At 50.3% G+C, this 18,999-nt stretch overlaps 6 protein-coding genes across 6 annotated transcripts; 1 reads left to right on the top strand and 5 right to left on the bottom strand.

The window, feature by feature from the left end:
• Positions 1-1,649: 1,649 nt before the first annotated feature.
• On the bottom strand, positions 1,650-2,190 carry N7473_012600 (uncharacterized protein; the record flags this gene model as incomplete). The annotated part of the gene is given in 2 exon segments (XM_057158539.1): positions 1,650-1,737; positions 1,754-2,190. 2 exon segments carry the CDS (start codon positions 2,188-2,190, stop codon positions 1,650-1,652), a joined length of 525 nt encoding a protein of 174 aa, XP_057002493.1.
• Positions 2,191-6,718: 4,528 nt separating this feature from the next.
• Positions 6,719-9,457, bottom strand: osm1 (putative fumarate reductase Osm1). The gene is made up of 5 exons (XM_057158538.1): positions 9,039-9,457; positions 8,896-8,964; positions 8,508-8,787; positions 7,104-8,470; positions 6,719-7,036 (listed from the first exon to the last, which is right to left on the bottom strand). The coding sequence occupies exons 1-5, from the start codon at positions 9,073-9,075 to the stop codon at positions 6,939-6,941; spliced, it is 1,851 nt and encodes a 616-aa protein (XP_057002492.1). The 5' UTR covers positions 9,076-9,457; the 3' UTR covers positions 6,719-6,938.
• A 756-nt stretch (positions 9,458-10,213) lies between these two features.
• N7473_012598 (uncharacterized protein) lies at positions 10,214-10,513 on the bottom strand (the record flags this gene model as incomplete). The annotated part of the gene is made up of 1 exon (XM_057158537.1): positions 10,214-10,513. One exon carries the CDS (start codon positions 10,511-10,513, stop codon positions 10,214-10,216), a length of 300 nt encoding a protein of 99 aa, XP_057002491.1.
• Positions 10,514-10,712: 199 nt separating this feature from the next.
• N7473_012597 (aldehyde dehydrogenase) lies at positions 10,713-12,434 on the bottom strand (the record flags this gene model as incomplete). The annotated part of the gene is made up of 5 exons (XM_057158536.1): positions 10,713-10,857; positions 10,926-11,380; positions 11,470-11,863; positions 11,970-12,187; positions 12,249-12,434. The coding sequence occupies 5 exons, from the start codon at positions 12,432-12,434 to the stop codon at positions 10,713-10,715; spliced, it is 1,398 nt and encodes a 465-aa protein (XP_057002490.1).
• Positions 12,435-14,459: 2,025 nt separating this feature from the next.
• On the top strand, positions 14,460-15,652 carry N7473_012596 (uncharacterized protein; the record flags this gene model as incomplete). Its single annotated transcript, XM_057158535.1, has 3 exons — positions 14,460-14,646; positions 14,703-14,773; positions 14,828-15,652. The coding sequence occupies 3 exons, from the start codon at positions 14,460-14,462 to the stop codon at positions 15,650-15,652; spliced, it is 1,083 nt and encodes a 360-aa protein (XP_057002489.1).
• A 380-nt stretch (positions 15,653-16,032) lies between these two features.
• N7473_012595 (glycoside hydrolase family 78 protein) lies at positions 16,033-18,743 on the bottom strand (the record flags this gene model as incomplete). The annotated part of the gene is made up of 2 exons (XM_057158534.1): positions 16,033-17,129; positions 17,150-18,743. 2 exons carry the CDS (start codon positions 18,741-18,743, stop codon positions 16,033-16,035), a joined length of 2,691 nt encoding a protein of 896 aa, XP_057002488.1.
• Positions 18,744-18,999: the final 256 nt, after the last annotated feature.

Below are 18,999 nucleotides of genomic sequence, written 5' to 3'. Positions count from 1 at the left end.
ATCTCAGATACTAGGTAGGTATTAACCCATAAACTCATTCAATTTCATGTGATATCTAAGACTGCAGTGTTTTCTAGGTGATTCTTACTAACAGTCTCTGGATTATGAGACAACGATACGGTATTCAATTGAGGTATGAAAGAGTCTCTAGCCACCCAGCGGCCGATATTTATTGCAAAAAAGCAGTAGCGGGGCTTATCATTTGGTATAGTCGCGTATGGGAGATGCCCGAACGACGCGTCGGACGTACCCAGTCACGCGTCTGTGCCATATCTAATTCTAAGCAACGCGTCTCGGAGATATCCAAGCAAACGATTACCTTTAGAGAGTCAGTCATCTCGATAGCAATTTGTGTGGCAGTACAAAGGATAGGCGATAACGGGGAAGAATGCGGGGCACATCTTCTTTTCCCTGAAATAGAAAGAGAAGTAATGTCGTGTCTATCACATCTCCGCAAATGCATAGTATGTACAGTAGTCTTGTTATGGATTGTTTTTTTTGAGCTTCACTTCATCTATTTCCTTACCACTTCAACCTAGGCCTCTTGACCCAATCTCGCTTTCGATTTCCCAACCCATCGCTTCGGCTATGCTCAATGTAAAAATGCCATACATGGCCTTTCATAAACCCACTTCCCAATGCCCAGACATACTACCTACAATATCCGCCCCTAAAGGAGATCCCCTCTACAAAAATAAACATAATTCCCTTCTAATATCCATTCAGAATCGCGGCTATTTACACAGCAAATCTAATCCGCTACATTAGAATACACGTATTATTTCTTTTCATCGAACCCGAAATATCCCGTGAAGGAATTGGAGACCTCAACAGTTCAGGAATATATAGCCAGTAGCATTACAAGGCACCTGCATTTTTTAGCCAATGATCAGAGTTAGAAGTGTGAACGCCGTACTGCCTCGTCGTTGATTCTAGTCCAGCCTGGACCCTGGTTAGCACTCTTCGCTGTCGCTTGCCGGACCCACTCCCCTTCCTCATCGTGCGTAGTTTTGTGTCATGTGATGGTTGATGTGAGGTGTCAGATTGGACGCCCGACTTTTTGAGACAATGGCTTTACCAAGCTATTGCCGGGGATGCAAATCAATTACGACATACAGGAAGACGGCACTTTCTACTCGGTTGAATTGAATGACATGCATCTCGCTTTAATCAAGTCTAGTCTGCATTGTATAAATCTCGCAACAAAATTCCTGTCTAGAGAGCTCACACCGCAACAGAGTATAAGATGATTCATGAAAAACTTGGAGAAACTTCACGCTAACATTATAAGAATAGAATGAGAAAGGATGTTGAATCCTTTCTCCATCAACAACATGTATCAAGTACATGCCATAGGCAACCTTTGAGGTTATACCTTCGAGAATAGAAATGCAAAATGAGAGTGGGCAGCACACTCTATCTGTCCGAACGATCGTTATATCATCTCTATCATGGCCCTCAGCACGCCGATCATCTTGCTTGTACACGCTCTGGGTGAACTCTCACCACATGTTCGTGGAATTTATCACCACGCCCATCACGGAACATCTTTTCACACCAAGGGCACTTCCCTAGTGGTAAAAGATGGAAACCCTGGATATGTCGCCAAAGAGAGCTTTTGGTGGAGAAGCCGTCACGATCGGGGCAACCTATCCAACCGCATCCGAAGGGTCCTGGTATGCTCCTTCTGGAAGGTTGTCAGAAGAAGAAGCTAGCCAAGAAACCTCGACAACCGTGCTATACAGCGACATACCTTCTTCTTGTGCGTTGGCCTGATAGAGAGAATGATACTTCCCGGTCGGCCTCGCCATTCGCCGGAGCCACATGGCTTGCTGGTAGGCCAGAGGAGCTTTGATGAAGCAAGCCCGTAGTTGCTTGAGCCCTGGAAGACCTCTGATCGAAATTGTGTGGCACCGGCTCGTGTTGGGATGGACCTCCGTTGACGCCGTGGTATGACTGAAGCGAAACGTTTTGACCACGCGGGAAGTGCCATGCATTCTGGCTGGCACATTCCGATGCCTCTGGTATGTAAGGCCCATGAGAGTGGTTGGTAGATGTTGGGCTGTGATAAGCTCTACCAGGCTCCGCCCCATGCTGAGGTGGGCTTTGCTCATGAATAAAGTCACCGTCCATCCAGTCCATAGTCTGGAAATAGCGATCGAAGTCAGGGTCGATCCGTGTCGACGCCATGATCCGGATATAGAAGAGTTGATCAAGTGCAATGAAATTTAATGACGAGGGGCAGACACAACGAAGGCGGGAAAAGGGCTGGATTTATAAAACGCCAAACGCACTGTGTGCGAATTCTACCCTGCTCAAAAAGATGAAACCTAAGGCCTTGAAAAGTCTTCTGGGGCTCGACTGCCTATATCCCACCAAGAGAAAAGGGCAGTCTTAAGAAGGTAGGATAGATGCTTAAAGCCCATGACGTTTGGGGCTAGTCAAGGACCACCTATATTATTCAACTTAATTCTTCAATTTAATTATTCAATTTAATTCTTCAATTTAATTATTCGATTTAATTATTCAATTTAATTATTCAACTGTGTTTTTTATTGTTTTTATTAATCCTAGGTTCCAGTTCCTGTTCCCCGGGACCCGGGACGGGAGAGCCACTTGGTGCAGCTCAGCCCATGAGCTTATGATTTCAGTAGGCAATCGTACTCACTTTACCCCACATCCACTATGGAAAGAAAAGAGGGGAAAAAACGTTGCCACCGAGTGATGCCAATAAGGTCCACTATATTGAGATTCATAATCCCGACTACTTGTGGTAAATTAATAGTAACGAAAGAGATACTGTAGCAGCTTGCAACTTTGGGCCTGACATGAGATACTAATCGAGCTGAGATTTGTATCTTCCCGACGGACAATATGTATAAGCCATGGTATCTTAGATACAATAGAGTTATTATTTAATATTATTATATTGTGTTGATGCGATTATATTGCCAGGGAACGACATTTTGTAACCGGACTGACCACCCACTTTCTGGAATCGGACGCTGCAGCATCAAATCGACGGACCATCGCTTGCGACGCGGCCATCGAATGCTAAATGCGCAAGGCAGAATCCGGTTCCATAGAGCTTCTTAATCCACGCTGCACGACATCTACCGAATTTCCGGGATTTCAGATGATGTATTTATTTTATTTTATTTTGTTTTGATTTTTTGATTTTGGGGAGACATGCGAGGCAGACTGAGATTAAAAATCCAATATTCTTTGTTGGAGTGACGTTGGGTTCCACCGATTGCCCTCCCATCCCCAGCCGACACGACGAGTCACCTGGTACTTGGGGTGTTTGGTGGATCTACAGTAGGCTGATTACCCTTCACCCTACTATCGCTCAATTGGAGATGCCACGCAGGCAGCGATTGGCCCTCTACGAAAGGAAACGGCCAAGTCCGGAACATCAGAAGAAATCAGAGGTGCTACATAATCCTTGGCCAAAGACGGAGCGTTTGGAACAAGAAGTCTACAAGTGTTGACTCCCCTGGCGATCGACTTTCCATTTGTACCACATACCCTCACTAGACTCCCTAAACCCTATTGTCTTGGCAAAACACGTAGTTCGTAGATGTCCATCGGTTGTTGCAATGGTAATTATCCCCCGTCCAATCATATCGACTGAGTGACAGGCCCTTCGAAGCCTGCTACAGGAGGCGATGTACCTCCCTTTCGGCAGTTGCTGTTAAATTTACGGTGCGGACGATCCATGACATCCAGGCGGACCGGACCATTCTTGCGCTTTGCCGGAGAAAATACTGGCTACTACACTCTTACCTATAGATTCCATTTACAGATTACGACGGGCGACATGGCGACATCAAAGCGGAAATTAAATTACAGATAGCTGCATAAAATCCTGAGATCGACGACAAGGCATCTAAGAGACCTTCGGTAACGTAGCGGTGAACGAGTCAGTGCTGGGAGACTTTTGATTAATCAACCGTCAATCCCTGTGGGAACCGAGGATAGATCGAAGAAGACGGGGATATTATTATTTTCCTTCGAATGGAGAATGACACAGGCCCAGACCGTTCCTAGGTCTTTTGTTTAGGCCTTTTTCCTCGTTCCTTCCCCTTCTTTCCCTCATCGGGTCCCCAATTCTAGCGATCATCCGCCATCCGCGGAGGCCTGGTCCAGATGCCAACGAAATGAACCTACTTTCCAAAAGTACCCCAGAGTAATCAGCACTAGCCGATGGAGCCCGACCACGCGAGAAGTCGCGACGATGTCCAGTTCGGATGGATCCGTTTTTTTTTCTGTTCCCGCGGCTGGTTTTCCTTTTCTCGTCTCCGCTTTTACCCAAAGGGCTGCCCGGAGATTCGGTTCCTAGCTTCCATTAGTGGAGAGCTCGTCTGGGTCTTCTGGATTGATCCATAAAAGACCGATTTTGAAAAACCGAAAAGGAAAAAAAGAAAAAAAAAACATAGGGTACAACGCCCTTGAACCCAAATTTCTAGATTAACCCATTTAAACCCCTTGCAAAGAATAGTTCGTTACACCCAGGTATTACTGTATCTCGCCTGCTGGCGCAGACGGGTTGGACACCCTAACCGGGGGATGGCGACTCGTGCTGTGAGACATTGAACGTTGATTCGAGGAACTGGGTAATTGAGACAGAGAGAGCTTAGCCTGCGGCTAAGGCACAGATCTCGGTATGCTGACGGATTCCCAGATCTTGGTCCGGCTATCTATGGTTTCTCCACAATGTCTGGAAATCCCCGTACCTAGTCAATGCACCAATTAGTCTCCGACTTACTGCAACACAAGAATTGTAAAAGAGAAAATACTACTATTAGGCTCCAGTGGTCGAGGCCCGGAAGCTCGGGTAGCCATACTAAGTATTGGTCTATCATAAACTTAAAAGACAGGCGCATGGCCCCCACTTCTTTTGTCACCCTTCTCTTTCACCATTATCTGCGCCACCTTTCTACTTACTATTATATGTAGCCTTCGAGCCCCATGTACTTTCACCCCCTCCACGGCACAAATGCCTCATTATCCCCTCAATCCCATTACCTTGAATGATGCACGACCTCAAAAATGACGTACGTGGCTTTCCTCTCACCTTGCAGACCTCCCAGACATACAACTATAACATCCTCCCAGCCGGAAGACCCCTCTACGAAAACGATCATACTTCCCTCCTAACATCTATAATCGCAACTAACGACACGCAAAATCTAACCCGCTACGCTGAAATACACGCGCACGTCTCTTCGTTGAACCCGAACTACCATTTTACGATGTGGATCCTTTCTTCATAGCCGCCGAACGAACATGGCAGTATCGATGTACTCGCTCTCCTCGCCAGCATATATCAACCTGATCCCTGGCAAACGGAGAGTTTTCAGTCTCGACTGGAAAGAAAAAGATCGTTGTTGGATATTGCTTGTTTTCGTGCGAGGTTTAAGATGGTGGAGATTCTTATGAACTGTGAGCGTCTCCGTTAGGGAGGAATTTTGATGGAGAGGGATATATGGATGCGCTGCTATAAGCGTGATATCAGTGCTTGAGATGATGAAACACGGGAACGTGGACGATGCAACGTTCCTAATTCTGATATCGAAAACTTTATGTACAGTTTGTTAGACCGAGGCGCGTCGGTCCGTCCCGTCGATGACCATGATCCTGGTATAGATCAAGGATCTTCGTCACAGCCACGAGCGACTATCCTCGGAGCAGCGCTGCATTGCGAAGATATAAACTCGCTTCTCGCCTGCTTGCCGAAGGGGCGGATCTTCATGTCCGCCCGGTTCAGTCTAAGCCATTCGAAGGTTACATGCACGACGTCGCCGCGATGCATCCCGCTAGGATCATGGAATTTGGAGTTTATTCAAGCGATAGCTGAACATTATACCGAGGACGACTTCCACTGCACTGGGCTTTATACCATCTCGACGGATAAGCCAAGAGACAATCAGAGCAGGAAACGCTCTCCATCGGACTCAAACTCGTACAGTTCCTTGTCGACGCGAATCCAGAAGCCATCACCACATAGACACCCAACGGAGCAGCATTCAATTTCACCGTAACAGGAGCGTCCGCGGTCCGGGCATTCTATCTCTAATAAACCTCCTTCTAACCGCGAACCCATCTCCTAATACAATCAATGCCCGCGAGGAATCCGGGTCAACAGCCCTACCAACCGTACTCAATTCCCACGAAACCAGCACATTACCTCGGACAAATTACTTCGCACTACTAATCACCCTCCTCATCTCCCACGGCGCAGAAAAGTCCCTCCACGATAACCGGAATCAAATAAGACTACACGAGATAGCGTCAAGTCCATCATATACCGACGCCATCAATTCCGCCCTGCTAGAAACATTCACCCCAGATGTTAGATGTTGATGTCAATAAGCACGATGTAAAGAGGTGGACGGCATTTCATTTTAGGGCGAGGAATTTGCGACAGGTTGATGCTAGCTGGGTACTGCTGCTCCGGAGCGTGGATGTTGATACTGTTAATAAGAGGGGGATACGCCCTTGGATGAGGTTATAAGGGGAAAAAGGGGTTTAAGGAGGGAGGTTGATGATGGGGTGTATGAGTGGCCGACGGAGGAGGAGAGTGTGGCGCTTGAGGAGGTTGTTGTAATGTTCAGAGATGGGGGAGGTGGAGAGATGGGAGGAATGAATTGAATGTTAGAGGGAGAGGGAGATGGGATTACGCGAGCTTGTGCAGACTACAAATACGCCATGTATACATCACTCTAGAAATTGTATTTCAAGAAAGGTACAATGGTAGTACGATATGTTACAAGACCAGAACACTCCCCAGACAGATTGAGGGGACACCACATATATCATCAAACGAAAGCGAAAGCCAGAACAGGACAGGACAGGACAGGGGAGGGGGTATGTTATTTAGAAGGTCGTTATAAGAGCAGGAAGCAGCGGGCGAAAGATCATACTAGATCAGACGCTTACAGCTCTAGGCTGGGGGTCTGGCCCTTGACGCGGCCGATGACGGTTTGGGCAGCGTACTTGGGGATGACCTCGTCGTCGTGGAGCATGGCGAATTCTAGAAGGAAAAAGAGGTTAGCGTTATGTTTGATGAGTGAAAGTGGGGTTGGCGTGTTTGGACATACCCTCGGTAGCATCACGACCCATAAAGTTGAACAGAGCGTTGGCACCGCCGGGGTGCTCGTCCAACCAGTTGGTCACATCCAGGACGATACCCTTGACGACAATCCACAGGTCATCCTTCTTGTTGTGCTTGGCAATCTCCTCCATGGAGAACTCCTTCTCAGGAATCTTGAAGCTGGCCACGGGGTCGGTCTTGGCAGAGGTGTCCTCGCCGGCGGGGGTGGCAGCAGCCGCGGAGGCAGCACCGGGGGCAGCAGTGACGGAAGGCAGGCTACCGCCGGCAGCGGCACCGCCCCACTCAACGGAGATCTTTCCGGGGGTGGAGGGGTCAATGTGCAGGGAGATCTGGCCAAGACGCTTCTGGGCACCGGACGAGCCAGTGCTGAGGAGCTTCTGGAAGAGGTGCTGCGAGGCAGAGTCACCGGCGACACGGCCGTAGACGACACAGCCCAGCAGGGAGGAACCACCGAGACGGTTAGCGCCGTGGACACCACCGGCCAACTCACCGCAAGCGTACAGACCGTTGAAGGGCTGCTTGTCGCCGTTCAGGACCTCGGCGTGCTCGTTAATCTCGATACCACCCATGGTGAAGTGGAGGACGGGCTCCATGAGAGCGACGTGGAATTCGTCGTCGATGGAGAAGGGGAGGTTGTGGAAGAACTTCTTGTTCCAGGGGTCCTTCTTCTTGCCATCGGCAATGAGGTTATACTCGTCAAAGGTCTTCTTCAGAGCAGCGTCGCCACAGCCAATCTCGGCAGCGAGCTCCTTGCCAGTCATCTTCTTCATGAGACCACGGCCAGAGTAGTGGCGGGTGTGGAAGTCCAGGACCTTGGAGGCCTTGCTGTTCAGCACGAGACGGATGGGCCACTTGCCCTTCTCCTTCTCCTTCCACATCTGGCCGGACACGTAGTCACGGTGGCCCAGCTCGTCGGAGAAGCGCTGGCCGTCCGAGTTGAGCAGGAGACCACCCTCGCCACGGAGGGCCTCGGCAGCAAGGAACTTGAACTTGGCGTTGGGGTCCTTGGGGTCCACCAGACCGGTAGGGTGAACCTGAACCTTGTCCATGTCGATGCCGTTGGCACCAATCTCCATGAGCATCTTCTGACCGTCACCAGTGGCGTGGGTGCCGTTGGTGGAGGATAGACCGTAGGTGTCGGGACGGTGCTTCTTGAGGAGGGAGGTGTCGCTGAAGTCAGCAGCGTAACCACCGGTAGCCAGAACGACGACACCGTCGGCGGTCTTGGTCTCGCCGTTGAGAGTGTAGGTCACACCGGTCACGTTGTTACCGGACTTGTTGACAGCAGTGACGTGGGCCTTCTTGACGATCTGAACACGGGTGGGCTCGGCCTCGGCGAGCTCCCTCAAGGCGCTGCATGAGGGCGTAGGTGATGGCCATGCCGGGGAACTTGGCATCGTGGCCACGGTGTGTGCGGGGGAAGGAGTGACCGCCCAGACGGGAGACCAGGGTGAGATCGAGGTTGAAGACATCCTGCAGCCACTCAACGGCGGAGGCGGACTTGTAGGTGAGGACCTTGATCAGGTCGGGGCGGGCCTTGTCACGGGCCGACTTGAGGGTGTCCTCGTAGAAAGCCTTGACGCTGTCGCCAATGCCGAGGTCGGTCTGAGTGCGAGTGAGGGCTCCGTTGATGCCGGAGGTGGCCTTGGTTGAGTTGCCACCGAAGAAAGCTTAAAATGGGGGAGAGCACATGTTAGTAGCCGGAGGGTGACGAGAGGCGCGCGGATAGGAAAATGGTGTCTGCGACAAAAAGAAAGAGAATAGCCGCTGGAACATACCCTGCTTGTCAAGAACGAGGACATTGCCGCCGTTCAGGTAGACGGTGTGAGCGGCACTCAGGCCGGACACTACACCACGGAAATCAGTCAGTCGATGGTTCCTGGGGCAAGAGAGAATAATGCGGGGAATGGAGGCGACTTACATCCACCGCCGACCACAATGACTTGGGGAGCTGCCATATTGTGTGTTGGCTGATGTGAGTGGGGGGAGATAAAAGGGGGAGGTAGGGGGAGAGAGAAGAGTGAGAGAAGAAAAGAAGAATGTTTCTAAAAGGTATAACGGGGGGCTTGTGATTTTATGGAAAAGAAGAGAATCCGAGGAGAGAGACGGGTATGTCCTTTGGGAGGGGGATCCGGGGCAGCTCAGAAGCCGACGTTCTATCGGCCGAGGCACGCGTGGAGAAAGAAGTGGAGACACGGGGGAGGAGATCAGGCCAGGTTGGTAATGGAACAATTACGGCTGGTTCGGGGAGACACAAACTGGAGTAAGGGTAAGAGCTGATCGCTTTGAAACCTGGGGAAAGCAAGAGAAATGAAATGATGGAGAATAATTACGATAGGAGGGTTGCAATCACATGCATTTCTGGTCGATCGTAAGACCGTCTGATCTTCACATGCACTTCGCGTCATGGACATTCCAATGTAGATGACGAAGGAGAGGGACTGGGAAGGAACAAGTCATACGAGAGTTATACTCAGCAACAGTTTCTTATTGCAAAACCTATACAAAATACAAGAGTCTAGATCTGCTCAGTTTCCATCTCGGTAAACAACATCTTCACAATATTCCGATATCTTGATCTCTCCGCGACCCGCGGAAGTGTCGGTCGGGTATGCCCCGTGGGCCTCGGAAGTAAACAATGTCACACTTGTAAATGGCCGAGACTCGATCTGAGTAATGTAACATGCATGTTCATCAGGTATCAACACGTTGAGTGAATAGGGGGATACTATCTGAAGAGAATAACATCCTCTATATTAATATCTATAAAAGACATCAACCATGTATTGACTCCATCTCGAATCCACTCCTGTCAACTTTTAACTTGCACCCCCATCTTCACCTCCCAACCAGGCAGCATCAATTACCGACCGCTGACTGATTCTCCCCCGCTGATTGGTGGAACAAACTCTCTTTAGCTGACATAATCCGGGGATCGTTCCTACCCTTTTTGGTCTAAATGACATCACCCCTTCACCCCCATTCACCTCGGGTCAATAGCCGACGGAATTCATCTCTCGGTCGGTCGGTGAGCGAACTATGAGAACTACAAAATCAGCTGAATTCCCATCCTTTCCCATCCCGCAGCTGGCATTCTTAGCTAGAACGCATGCGATAAACTCGGACTCGGGTTACACGAATCCGGTCTGCATGTTGTTGGGACCGATCCGGCTCGGGGTAATGCGCCCCGAGGATAGTGAGGTTCACATCTCGCCCGAAAACGGACCGAAGCGGACCGAAGATGGGGGATAGTTGAGGATTGCAGGGAGATCGGGTAAATGAGGTACGAGATTCGTTGATGCGAATATCTCGGCGATGGATTGGGTCTCCGGTGGTATTCTTCTTCGGCACCGCCGGTGTGAGTGGCATGATCTTAGGACACGCGACTCGGATCATGGTGAACAGTGTCGGAATGGAAGATATGCGAAACAAAACATCTTCGGTGCACTAACACAATCTCAATGCGCATTTTATATGTCAATGAATTCATTCATGCATTATATGTTCAAATGCGATTATCTACTCCGAGAGCACCGAGAAACTCAGCATAACCACCATGCTATATACACCTGCAAATTATCACCACTGATCCAAACTAATCCATCCAAGTCACACTCTTCGTCACCAAAAACTCATTCAACCCCTCATCCGCATTGAATCGACCCCATCCACTATTCTTCACTCCCCCATGCGGTAGCACCGGCTCATCATGAATCGTCATACTATTAATATGCACAGCCCTAAAGAAAAACAAGTCAGCACATCAACAAACATTACTCGACCTGAAAAAAAGAAAACTTGAACTCACCCAGACTGAATCTTCCTCGCAAGGGCAAACCCCCTCCTCAAATCCTCCGTAAACACACTCGCCGACAACCCATACCCACTCCCATTCGCCATCCGCACCGCCTCCTCCTCACTCTCGAATTCCATAAATGCTGCCACAGACGCAAACGCTTCTTCCTGCCACACGGCCATATCCTCGGTGACTCCGCCCAGGATGGAGGGGGCCATGCGCACGCCTGCGTCGGCGGGGAGGGGATTATTTGTATCTGCCGAGCCGGAGATGAAATGTGCGCCGGCGGCGAGGGCGTTGGAGATAAGATTCTGCACTCGGGTTTTTGAAGCTGTGTTGACGAGGGTTGGAGGGAGGGTGGATGATGATGTCCACGTGGCGAGGGCCTGTTTTAGTGCTGTGGTGAATTCTGCGGCGATGGAGGAATGGACGAGGATGCGGTCTGTTGCCATGCAAATCTGGCCGGACTGAGACAAGGGGACGAAGCATATTAGATCCTGTCCTGTTTCCACCCACTGACAACCTGAATGAATGCCCAGGGGTGTACAAAACTCACATTCAAAAAAGCACCCGCCAACACGCCTTGCACCGCAACATCCAACTTCGCATCCGCGCATACAATCGAACTATTCTTCCCACCCAACTCCATGAGACAAGGCTTCAGATTCTGTCCACATGTTCGCGCAATCTTCCGGCCCACCGCCGTACTACCGGTGAAATTGATCTTGCGCACAGCCGGATGCTCGATCATGACGTTGACGACCTCGGGTGCATCTTCTGGTCGACAGTGTAAGATGTTCAGACAGCCCGCGGGTAGACCTGCGTCCTCGAAGGCACGGCCGATAGCCCAATAGCAGCGTGGAGTGAGTTCGGAGGATTTGAGGATCGTTGTGTTTCCTGCTGCGAGGGCGCAGGCGGCGGAGCGAATGCCGAAGACGTAAGGCGCGTTCCTGTAGGTTGTTAATATCATGACCATAGTTCTGCCCGTACCAGGCATATATGCTCCCCAGTATTCCCTGATAGGCTCTACACCTCTATACTGTTGCAGAAACATACCACGGAACAATCCCCAAAATAACCCCCATAGCCTCCTTATACACAATAGCACTCTGCCCCTCCGCCTCAACAATAGGCACACTCCCACAAATTCCCCCAATCCTCCCCGCAACATCCCTCAACATCCTAATCGCCAACGGAACCACAAACCCCGCCGACGCCCCCTCATCCGCGCCCATTTCCGTCCGCATATAGCCCGCATTCTCCTCCAACCGCTCCTCCAGCAGGTCGGCAGCTTTGAGGAGGATGTCGCGCCGCGCGGTGGGTTTGGTTGCCGACCAGCTTGGGAATGCGGTGGAGGCGGCTGAGACGGCGTCGAGGGCGTGGTGGGTGGTTGCGGAGGAGGAGAGCCAGCAGGGGGTGTTTGTGTAGGGGGGATGTTATGGGGAAGGTTGTTGGTGTGTGGATTTCTTGGCCATTTATTAGGAGGGGGATTGTTAGGAGGTTTGTGGTGGTGTCTGTCATTTTTGTGGTTATTGGTGTTGTTCGTGGATAAGGAAGGTTGTGTATAGTCGATTTAGATGGGATGAAGAGAGGGATGTAATTCTTGAGGAGAAGTTGAGGAAGTACTACTGTATCACTGATTTGGAGTCGAGATGGCTAGCCCCGCTATCCAGCTTACTCCGATACGAGTGGAACTAAACTACTCATGGATGAAGTCTTGGTTGTCCAGTCTGACTATATTGTATGGATTTGTATGAAGATCCCTTCCCTAAATCTTCAACCAACCACTGACTAAATCCATACCCACTGCCACGCCAGCAATCCACAAACTATTTGATTTTTGTCCACCGCAAGGTCCCCAGTGAATCCATGGAAATGATTTCCAATAGACAGTGTGCGATACTACACTAGAGAGTATATGCTGTCCTGACGACCGAGGTAGCTATCCCCGAATGTCACACCCCCGCTGTGGCTGAAAGGCCCCGCATGTCAGGGTCTGCACCAATTTAATTTTAGTGGGATGGACATGGTGGCGTCGGTGGAAGGCTGGTGCGGGTTATTGCTATCAACTGAACAATTATAATTGTAGTACAACAAGGGAGAATGAATTTTTGCATTGGGATATGATCAAGGTGATCAGTTATGAGGGAACAGCAAGATTTTTGGGGAGACTGGCAATAGTTTGCCCCACTGCCAACCTGTCCTCGAAATCTCGTTCTGTAGACTCGGGCTCCACAGTTTCGGTCTCGGGTACCTGGACGATGATGATCGATTTCTATCCAGGAGACTGTTTTTCCATGCTGTCTGTGCAATTCTATCAAGATTCAATTAGATTGATGAACCAAAAAAGCATACCAAGTTCCACATAATATACAGTGCTCAGACCTCTTTGAGCATTCTATTTTGGACCCTGCAGAAGCTTCCATGGATACAGCCGGGGTCTCGTGGCAATCATCCCCGATTCTTCTAAGTTCTCGGATAACTTGGCTATAGACTCAATAATCACCCTGTAAGTATATCATTCCGTGTGCTCGGGCAGATTCTGGCTCGGGACCACGGGCGAGTAAGCCACTATTGACTCGGGATCTACACTGTCACCCTGCGGATCGAGAATGGATATCGGAGTGGATAACCTGAATCGGTGAGTTGACGGAACGTGGTTTACAGCCATGAATGAGTTGCATAGAACATGTGGGTGGGTGAGCTATTGTTCCGCGCAGTCAAATAATTTAGGCGCATGAGTGTTGCATACATCCTGATCTATGTTTTACTCTGTATATGCTTCATAAATCACCAATCATGTACATGTACAGCTGACAGGAGAAGTGTAGCCTCAAATTTCAGAAATGGCATGACTCGCCCTAATTTTCAGCAACGTGCGACATCGCACAAGATTCACGACTCACCATATCAGATGGCGATCGGAGCCACATCTTTCCCGATCGGGTCTGCAGAATACTCCACCTACTATACCACGACTGCTGGAACCAGGAAAAGAACAGTCCCACCACCACTCCCCACTGGAAATACATGTGTCATTCGAAAATCACCACCGCGGCAGACTTCCCCTCTCAGTCAAGATGTGCAGCACTAAGTCCGGCGAACCATAAATCATCACTCTGTCTGACGGGGGTTCTCCACGACCAGCTAGCGATGTCATGTCATCCAGTGCGGTGCTAGCACACTATTCGCCTAGCTCAATCGGTCAACCAGGAATTGGGAACGATAGTGGCCTCCACTCTTGTGCAGGTCCCTACGCGAGGCGCACATCACATCCCGGGCTTGGATGGTGATTTGCTGCTGATGATCGACGTGCGTCTTTTGAGATGGGATTGGGTCGGGATGGATGGTACCGAAAAGTGTGAGGCTGTCTCTCCCTGGACTCGACTTGTACATATCTATGGTGGAGGACGCTCAGGGGAGATTTACTTCCCCAGGAGTTTCGTTCTTTTTTGTGTGGCTCACACCCTCCTGGTTGCTCTTTTTTTTATTGCGTCTTGTCTTTCATTTTATCTTTGAATTTAAGGACCATTGGTGGTTGCTATTATGGCTCCCAGTGCGCGAGGCTGGCAGATGATCGAGATCGTCACCGTTTTGGTGGCGCTGTGTTTTATCTCGGTCGTGCTGAGAGTAGTTGCCCGTTTGCAGAGGAGAGTTGGATTTGGCATTGATGACTATTTGAGTGTTGTATCGATGGTGTTGATGATTGCCATGCTTGTAGAACTGGGGTTGTGTGAGTTATTCATTACAGCCTGCCTATGAATCTTCATCCATGCTGACTGATGCTAGGGTGCTCCATCGGAGGCAACGGGGCCCACGTGAAAGATCTCAATGCTGATACTCTCATGAACTACTGGAAGGTATATATGACCAAACTACCAACATACAAAAACCACCATCTAACAATTCCATAGATCTTCCTCGCCAATCAATTCACGTACTTCCTCCTCTGCCCTGCCATCAAAATCTCCATCATCTGCTTCTACCGCCGCGTCTTCACAACCCCGCGCTTCCAAAATTTCACCTTCGCCCTAAATTGTCTAATCAGCGCCTGGGGAACAGCCATCTTCCTCGCCTGCGCAGGCCAATGCCGTCCCCTCCGCGCATACTGGGACCACAGCGTCGACGGCCAGTGCTTCGACGCAAACCTCTTCTTCATCGTTAATCAAGCCTTCAACATCCTAATGGACTTTGTCATTCTCGCCCTTCCAATCCCGATGATCTGGAATCTGCATCGTGCTTGGCAGGATAAACTCGCCTTGAACGGCGTTTTCGCACTGGGTACTTTCGTTTGCTTCGCTAGCATCTACCGAATCGTGGTACTCTTCTGGATTAGTCCGGCTGATCCGACTTATACCGTCTACCAAGCTACGCTCTGGACACATGTTGAGCCCTCTGTTGGCTTGATATGTTCCTGTCTTCCGATTATTCGGGGTCTTTTCCCGGCGTTCAAGTTAAGGAATCGATCTAATCGCAGTGATCGGCCTTATTATATTAATACTGATATGAGCAATTCCAACTTTTTGAGTAAGTCGAGTCCGCGCTCGCCGGATTTGGAGTATGTGAAGATGGAGGCGGGGTTGTATGGGGCGCAGATTGAGCGGACAGGGATGGGCAGGGGGAGGGGGATGCTGGGTGATGATTTGCATCCGTTGAATATTAAGGTTCAGACTGATATTGCGATTACGCCGGAGAGTGAATCGAATACGGCCGAGACTGTGCATGGACAGCATCACTGAGAATGGTGTTGTGATTGCCATGCTGATACGATGTGATGAAATGAGGGGCGAGCTAGGTTACTGCTGTATATAGAAGACAAAGTCGGAATTCTTCCGATTTATCCTATTAGGAGCTATACACTAATTCATGTTCAATCATGCTACCCATACAATGCATATATACACGCATATATACATCCATATACTAAGAGAACAATCAGTTATTACTCCTCAACAACTCCTACCTCCTCAAATCCACAAAAGATCATTCCCAAACTCGGGTCTTTCGAATCAATTTGAGTTCTATTGTACCACCTTCGCAAACTTCAAACTCCATCTATCGCTATATCAAGAGCATCATATCATCATTCATCTCCTTTCATCCCTGATATCTCTCCCATCTAAACAAAAGTATCCTCCAACTCAAACATAGGCGGCCCCAACGCCTTCGGCGGCCACCCAATCCTAACATCAACCCTAGTCTCAAACGTATATCTCCCCGAACCAACCCACCTCCCCCCTCCCTCCCCATCAGCATCACCCGGCAACACGACCCTCGCCCACGAATTCGGCGGAACAACAACCTCAAGCACAAACCTCCCCCCACCCCTCTCCTCAATCTTCCACCGACACTCCAACCTCCCATAAACAGTCTCATAAACCGCCTCCGCACTCCTAACCGTACCCCCCGGAACAGGATTCACAAGGACCCGTCTCCAACCAGGCTCCAACGGACTCACACCGGCTACACTCTTATGCAACCAGTTTATTATCGAGCCCAGCGCGTAGTGATTGAAACTAGTCATTTCGCCGGGATTCACGGCTCCGTCGGGACGCATGCTATCCCATCGTTCCCAGATTGTGGTTGCGCCCATGGTAAGCGGGTACATCCATGAAGGACAGGTTTTTTCTTGGAGCATGCGGTATGCTAGTTGATGGTAGCCGGCTTTTGTGAGGGCGTGTGTGATTATGGGTGTTCCGGCGAATCCGGTTGAGACTTGGAATTTGGCGCGACGGACGAGGCGGGATAGTCTTGCGCCTGCGTTGGATATTTGTGTGGGATTGTTGAGCAGATTGAAGACTAGGGCGAGACTGAGGGCTGTTTGGGTGTCGCCGACTAGGTAGCCCTCTGGGGAGATGTATTTTGTTTGGAAGCGGGCTTTTAGAGCGAGGTATTCTGTTTCGTAGCGTGTTGCGTCGGCTTTTTCGTTGAGGATGGTCGCGATGCTGGAGAGGGTGCGTGTTACGTGTACGAGGTAGGCGTCTGCGACGAGGGTCCCGTCTGTGCGTGCGTTACCGGGTTGGTCGGGTGGTGCGGTTGGATCGAGCCAGTCGCCTAGTTGGAAGAGGGTGTCGTCCCAGAGTCGGTCTGGGCCGCGCTGGACGCCGCGGTCGAGCCAGGCTGTCATGCTGGGGTATTGTTTGTGGAGGATATTGGTGTCCCCGTAGCTTTGGTATAGAGTCCAGGGGAGGAGGATCGTGACGTCGTCCCAGATAGCTTGTGGGAAGACGGGCCACAGGTCTTCGGAGATAACGTTTGGAATGACGAAGGGGGGATGGCATTTGGTGAGGCGAGTTGTTCCGCGGCCAGGTCTTTCAGCCAGTCGCCTAGCATGCCGGCGGTGTTGTAGAGGAAGCTGGCTGATGGAGCGAAGACTTGGATATCGCCTGTCCAGCCGAGACGCTCGTCGCGCTGGGGACAGTCTGTTGGGATGGAGAGGAAATTGCCACGCATACTCCAGGTGGCATTTTCGTGGAGTTTGTTGATCATTGGGTGTGAGCAGTTGAACCAGCCGGTGCGTTTGAGATCCGTGTGCATCACTTCGGCGGTTAGACTGTCCAGGGTAAGCGGGTTGGTATCATCCTCGGGACTCCATCCGTCGATCTGGACGTAGCGGAAGCCGTGGAATGTAAATCGTGGTGCCCAGTTACGGATTTCAGTGCCTGCGGAGGTGATGGTGTCTGTGCATTTAGCTACGCGGAGAGGGCGAATGCCGAGTTCTTGGTTTTCGAGGACTTCGGCGTGAATGAGGGTTACGATGTGGTTAGACGGTTTGATGAGTGATGGGATACGGATACGACCGACGAGGTTCTGGCCAAAGTCGATGATCGTCTTGCCTGTCGGTGTCATGATTATTTCAATCGGCTTGACGACCTCTGTGACTCGCACGGGCGGTGCATTGGGTGATACGAGCTCTGTTTGGGGGAATTCGGTCTCGCGAACTGCGTCCCAGGAGGATTCCTCGGGAAAGGAGGTGGTAGTCCAGCCTTCTTGTTCTTCTCGAGCATCGTATACCTCACCATCGTAGATTTCACTGGTGATCAAGGCTGAATCGTGACATTTCCATGTGGAATCAGTCACGATAGTCTCCTTTTCCAAACCGGAATCAATCTCCAACTGCGCAATCAGGGCCATCTCATCACCGTAGAGAAACCGGCGACCACCGTGGAAACCTAGTCTGGTGGCATACCATCCTTCGGCCACCTCTACCGCAATGGTATTCGGCCCGTTTGCATTGAGGAGCGACGCAACGTCGAATATCTCATAGTTCAATCGGTGCTTATAGCTCGTCCACCCGGGTGCCATGCAATGATCACCAACATGAACACCATTAATATAAGCTTGAAACACTCCAAGACTGGTAATATAGAGACGCGCTTGCTTCACAGCCGCTGCAGATAAGGCGAATGTCTTTCTAAACCGGAGTGGTCGCAATGGACCTTCCGTTTGCTTAACTGGGCTGGCAATTGCTTTTGCAATCCAGTCTTCCCGGTTTAACAAGCCACACTCCACGGTCGTCCATTCAGACCATTCTGTCGGCTCGGCACGCGATCCACCATAGGCGCGAACGCGAACTTGGGCGGCTTCACGAGACTGGAGGGGTTGGCTGGGCCATGGGATAAGCACGGATTCGGAGGATTGAATAAGGTGAGATTCTGGAGATTCGGAGTTGCGGATAATTTCAAGAGTGTATGCTTTTTGCTCCCAGTCGGGGATTGTTTCGATGGTGGCCGCGAATTTCCAGGAGATGCGGGGTTGAGCGACTCCGATGCCTCGTCCGGAGGCGTGTTGCTCAAAGGATATCGAGGTAATAGATGGTTGTGAGGACATGATGATTTCCGCTGGAGATGAAGGAGGGTTGCTAGAACAGCTCAATTCTCATGATTGAAGGAAGTGAACGACTAGAAAAAAGTTAACAAAAATCATCTTGGTGACTTGGTGGTTCTGGTCACGTTGCACATCTCGTTGGTTCGGGGCAATCGACCCCGATGAAAGATGCGGCACTCGGCCTCGCATGATGATTTTATCCCGAATTCCCCATTTCTACTGAATCATAAGGACACTGATGATCAAGAGACAACTTAAT

The sequence above is a fragment of the Penicillium subrubescens genome, assembly GCF_028828155.1.
Source record: "Penicillium subrubescens strain IBT 31985 chromosome Unknown utg000011l_segment0_segment0, whole genome shotgun sequence".
In the NCBI taxonomy this organism is placed as follows: Eukaryota; Fungi; Ascomycota; class Eurotiomycetes; order Eurotiales; family Aspergillaceae; genus Penicillium; species Penicillium subrubescens.
Note: the sequence above shows the minus strand (reverse complement) of the source record. Positions and strands in the feature narration are given on the sequence as shown.

What these genes read in the sequence shown, in the direction of transcription:
- osm1 (XM_057158538.1), bottom strand. Translation starts at nt 9,075, where the DNA reads ATGGCAGCTCCCCAAGTCATTGTGGTCGGCGGTGGAT. An exon ending in CCTCGTTCTTGACAAGCAGG is followed by an intron (nt 8,788 to 8,895) that starts GTATGTTCCAGC and finishes CCCCATTTTAAG; the next exon opens with CTTTCTTCGGTGGCAACTCA. An exon ending in CACCGTGGCCACGATGCCAA is followed by an intron (nt 8,471 to 8,507) that starts GTTCCCCGGCAT and finishes GCCCTCATGCAG; the next exon opens with CGCCTTGAGGGAGCTCGCCG.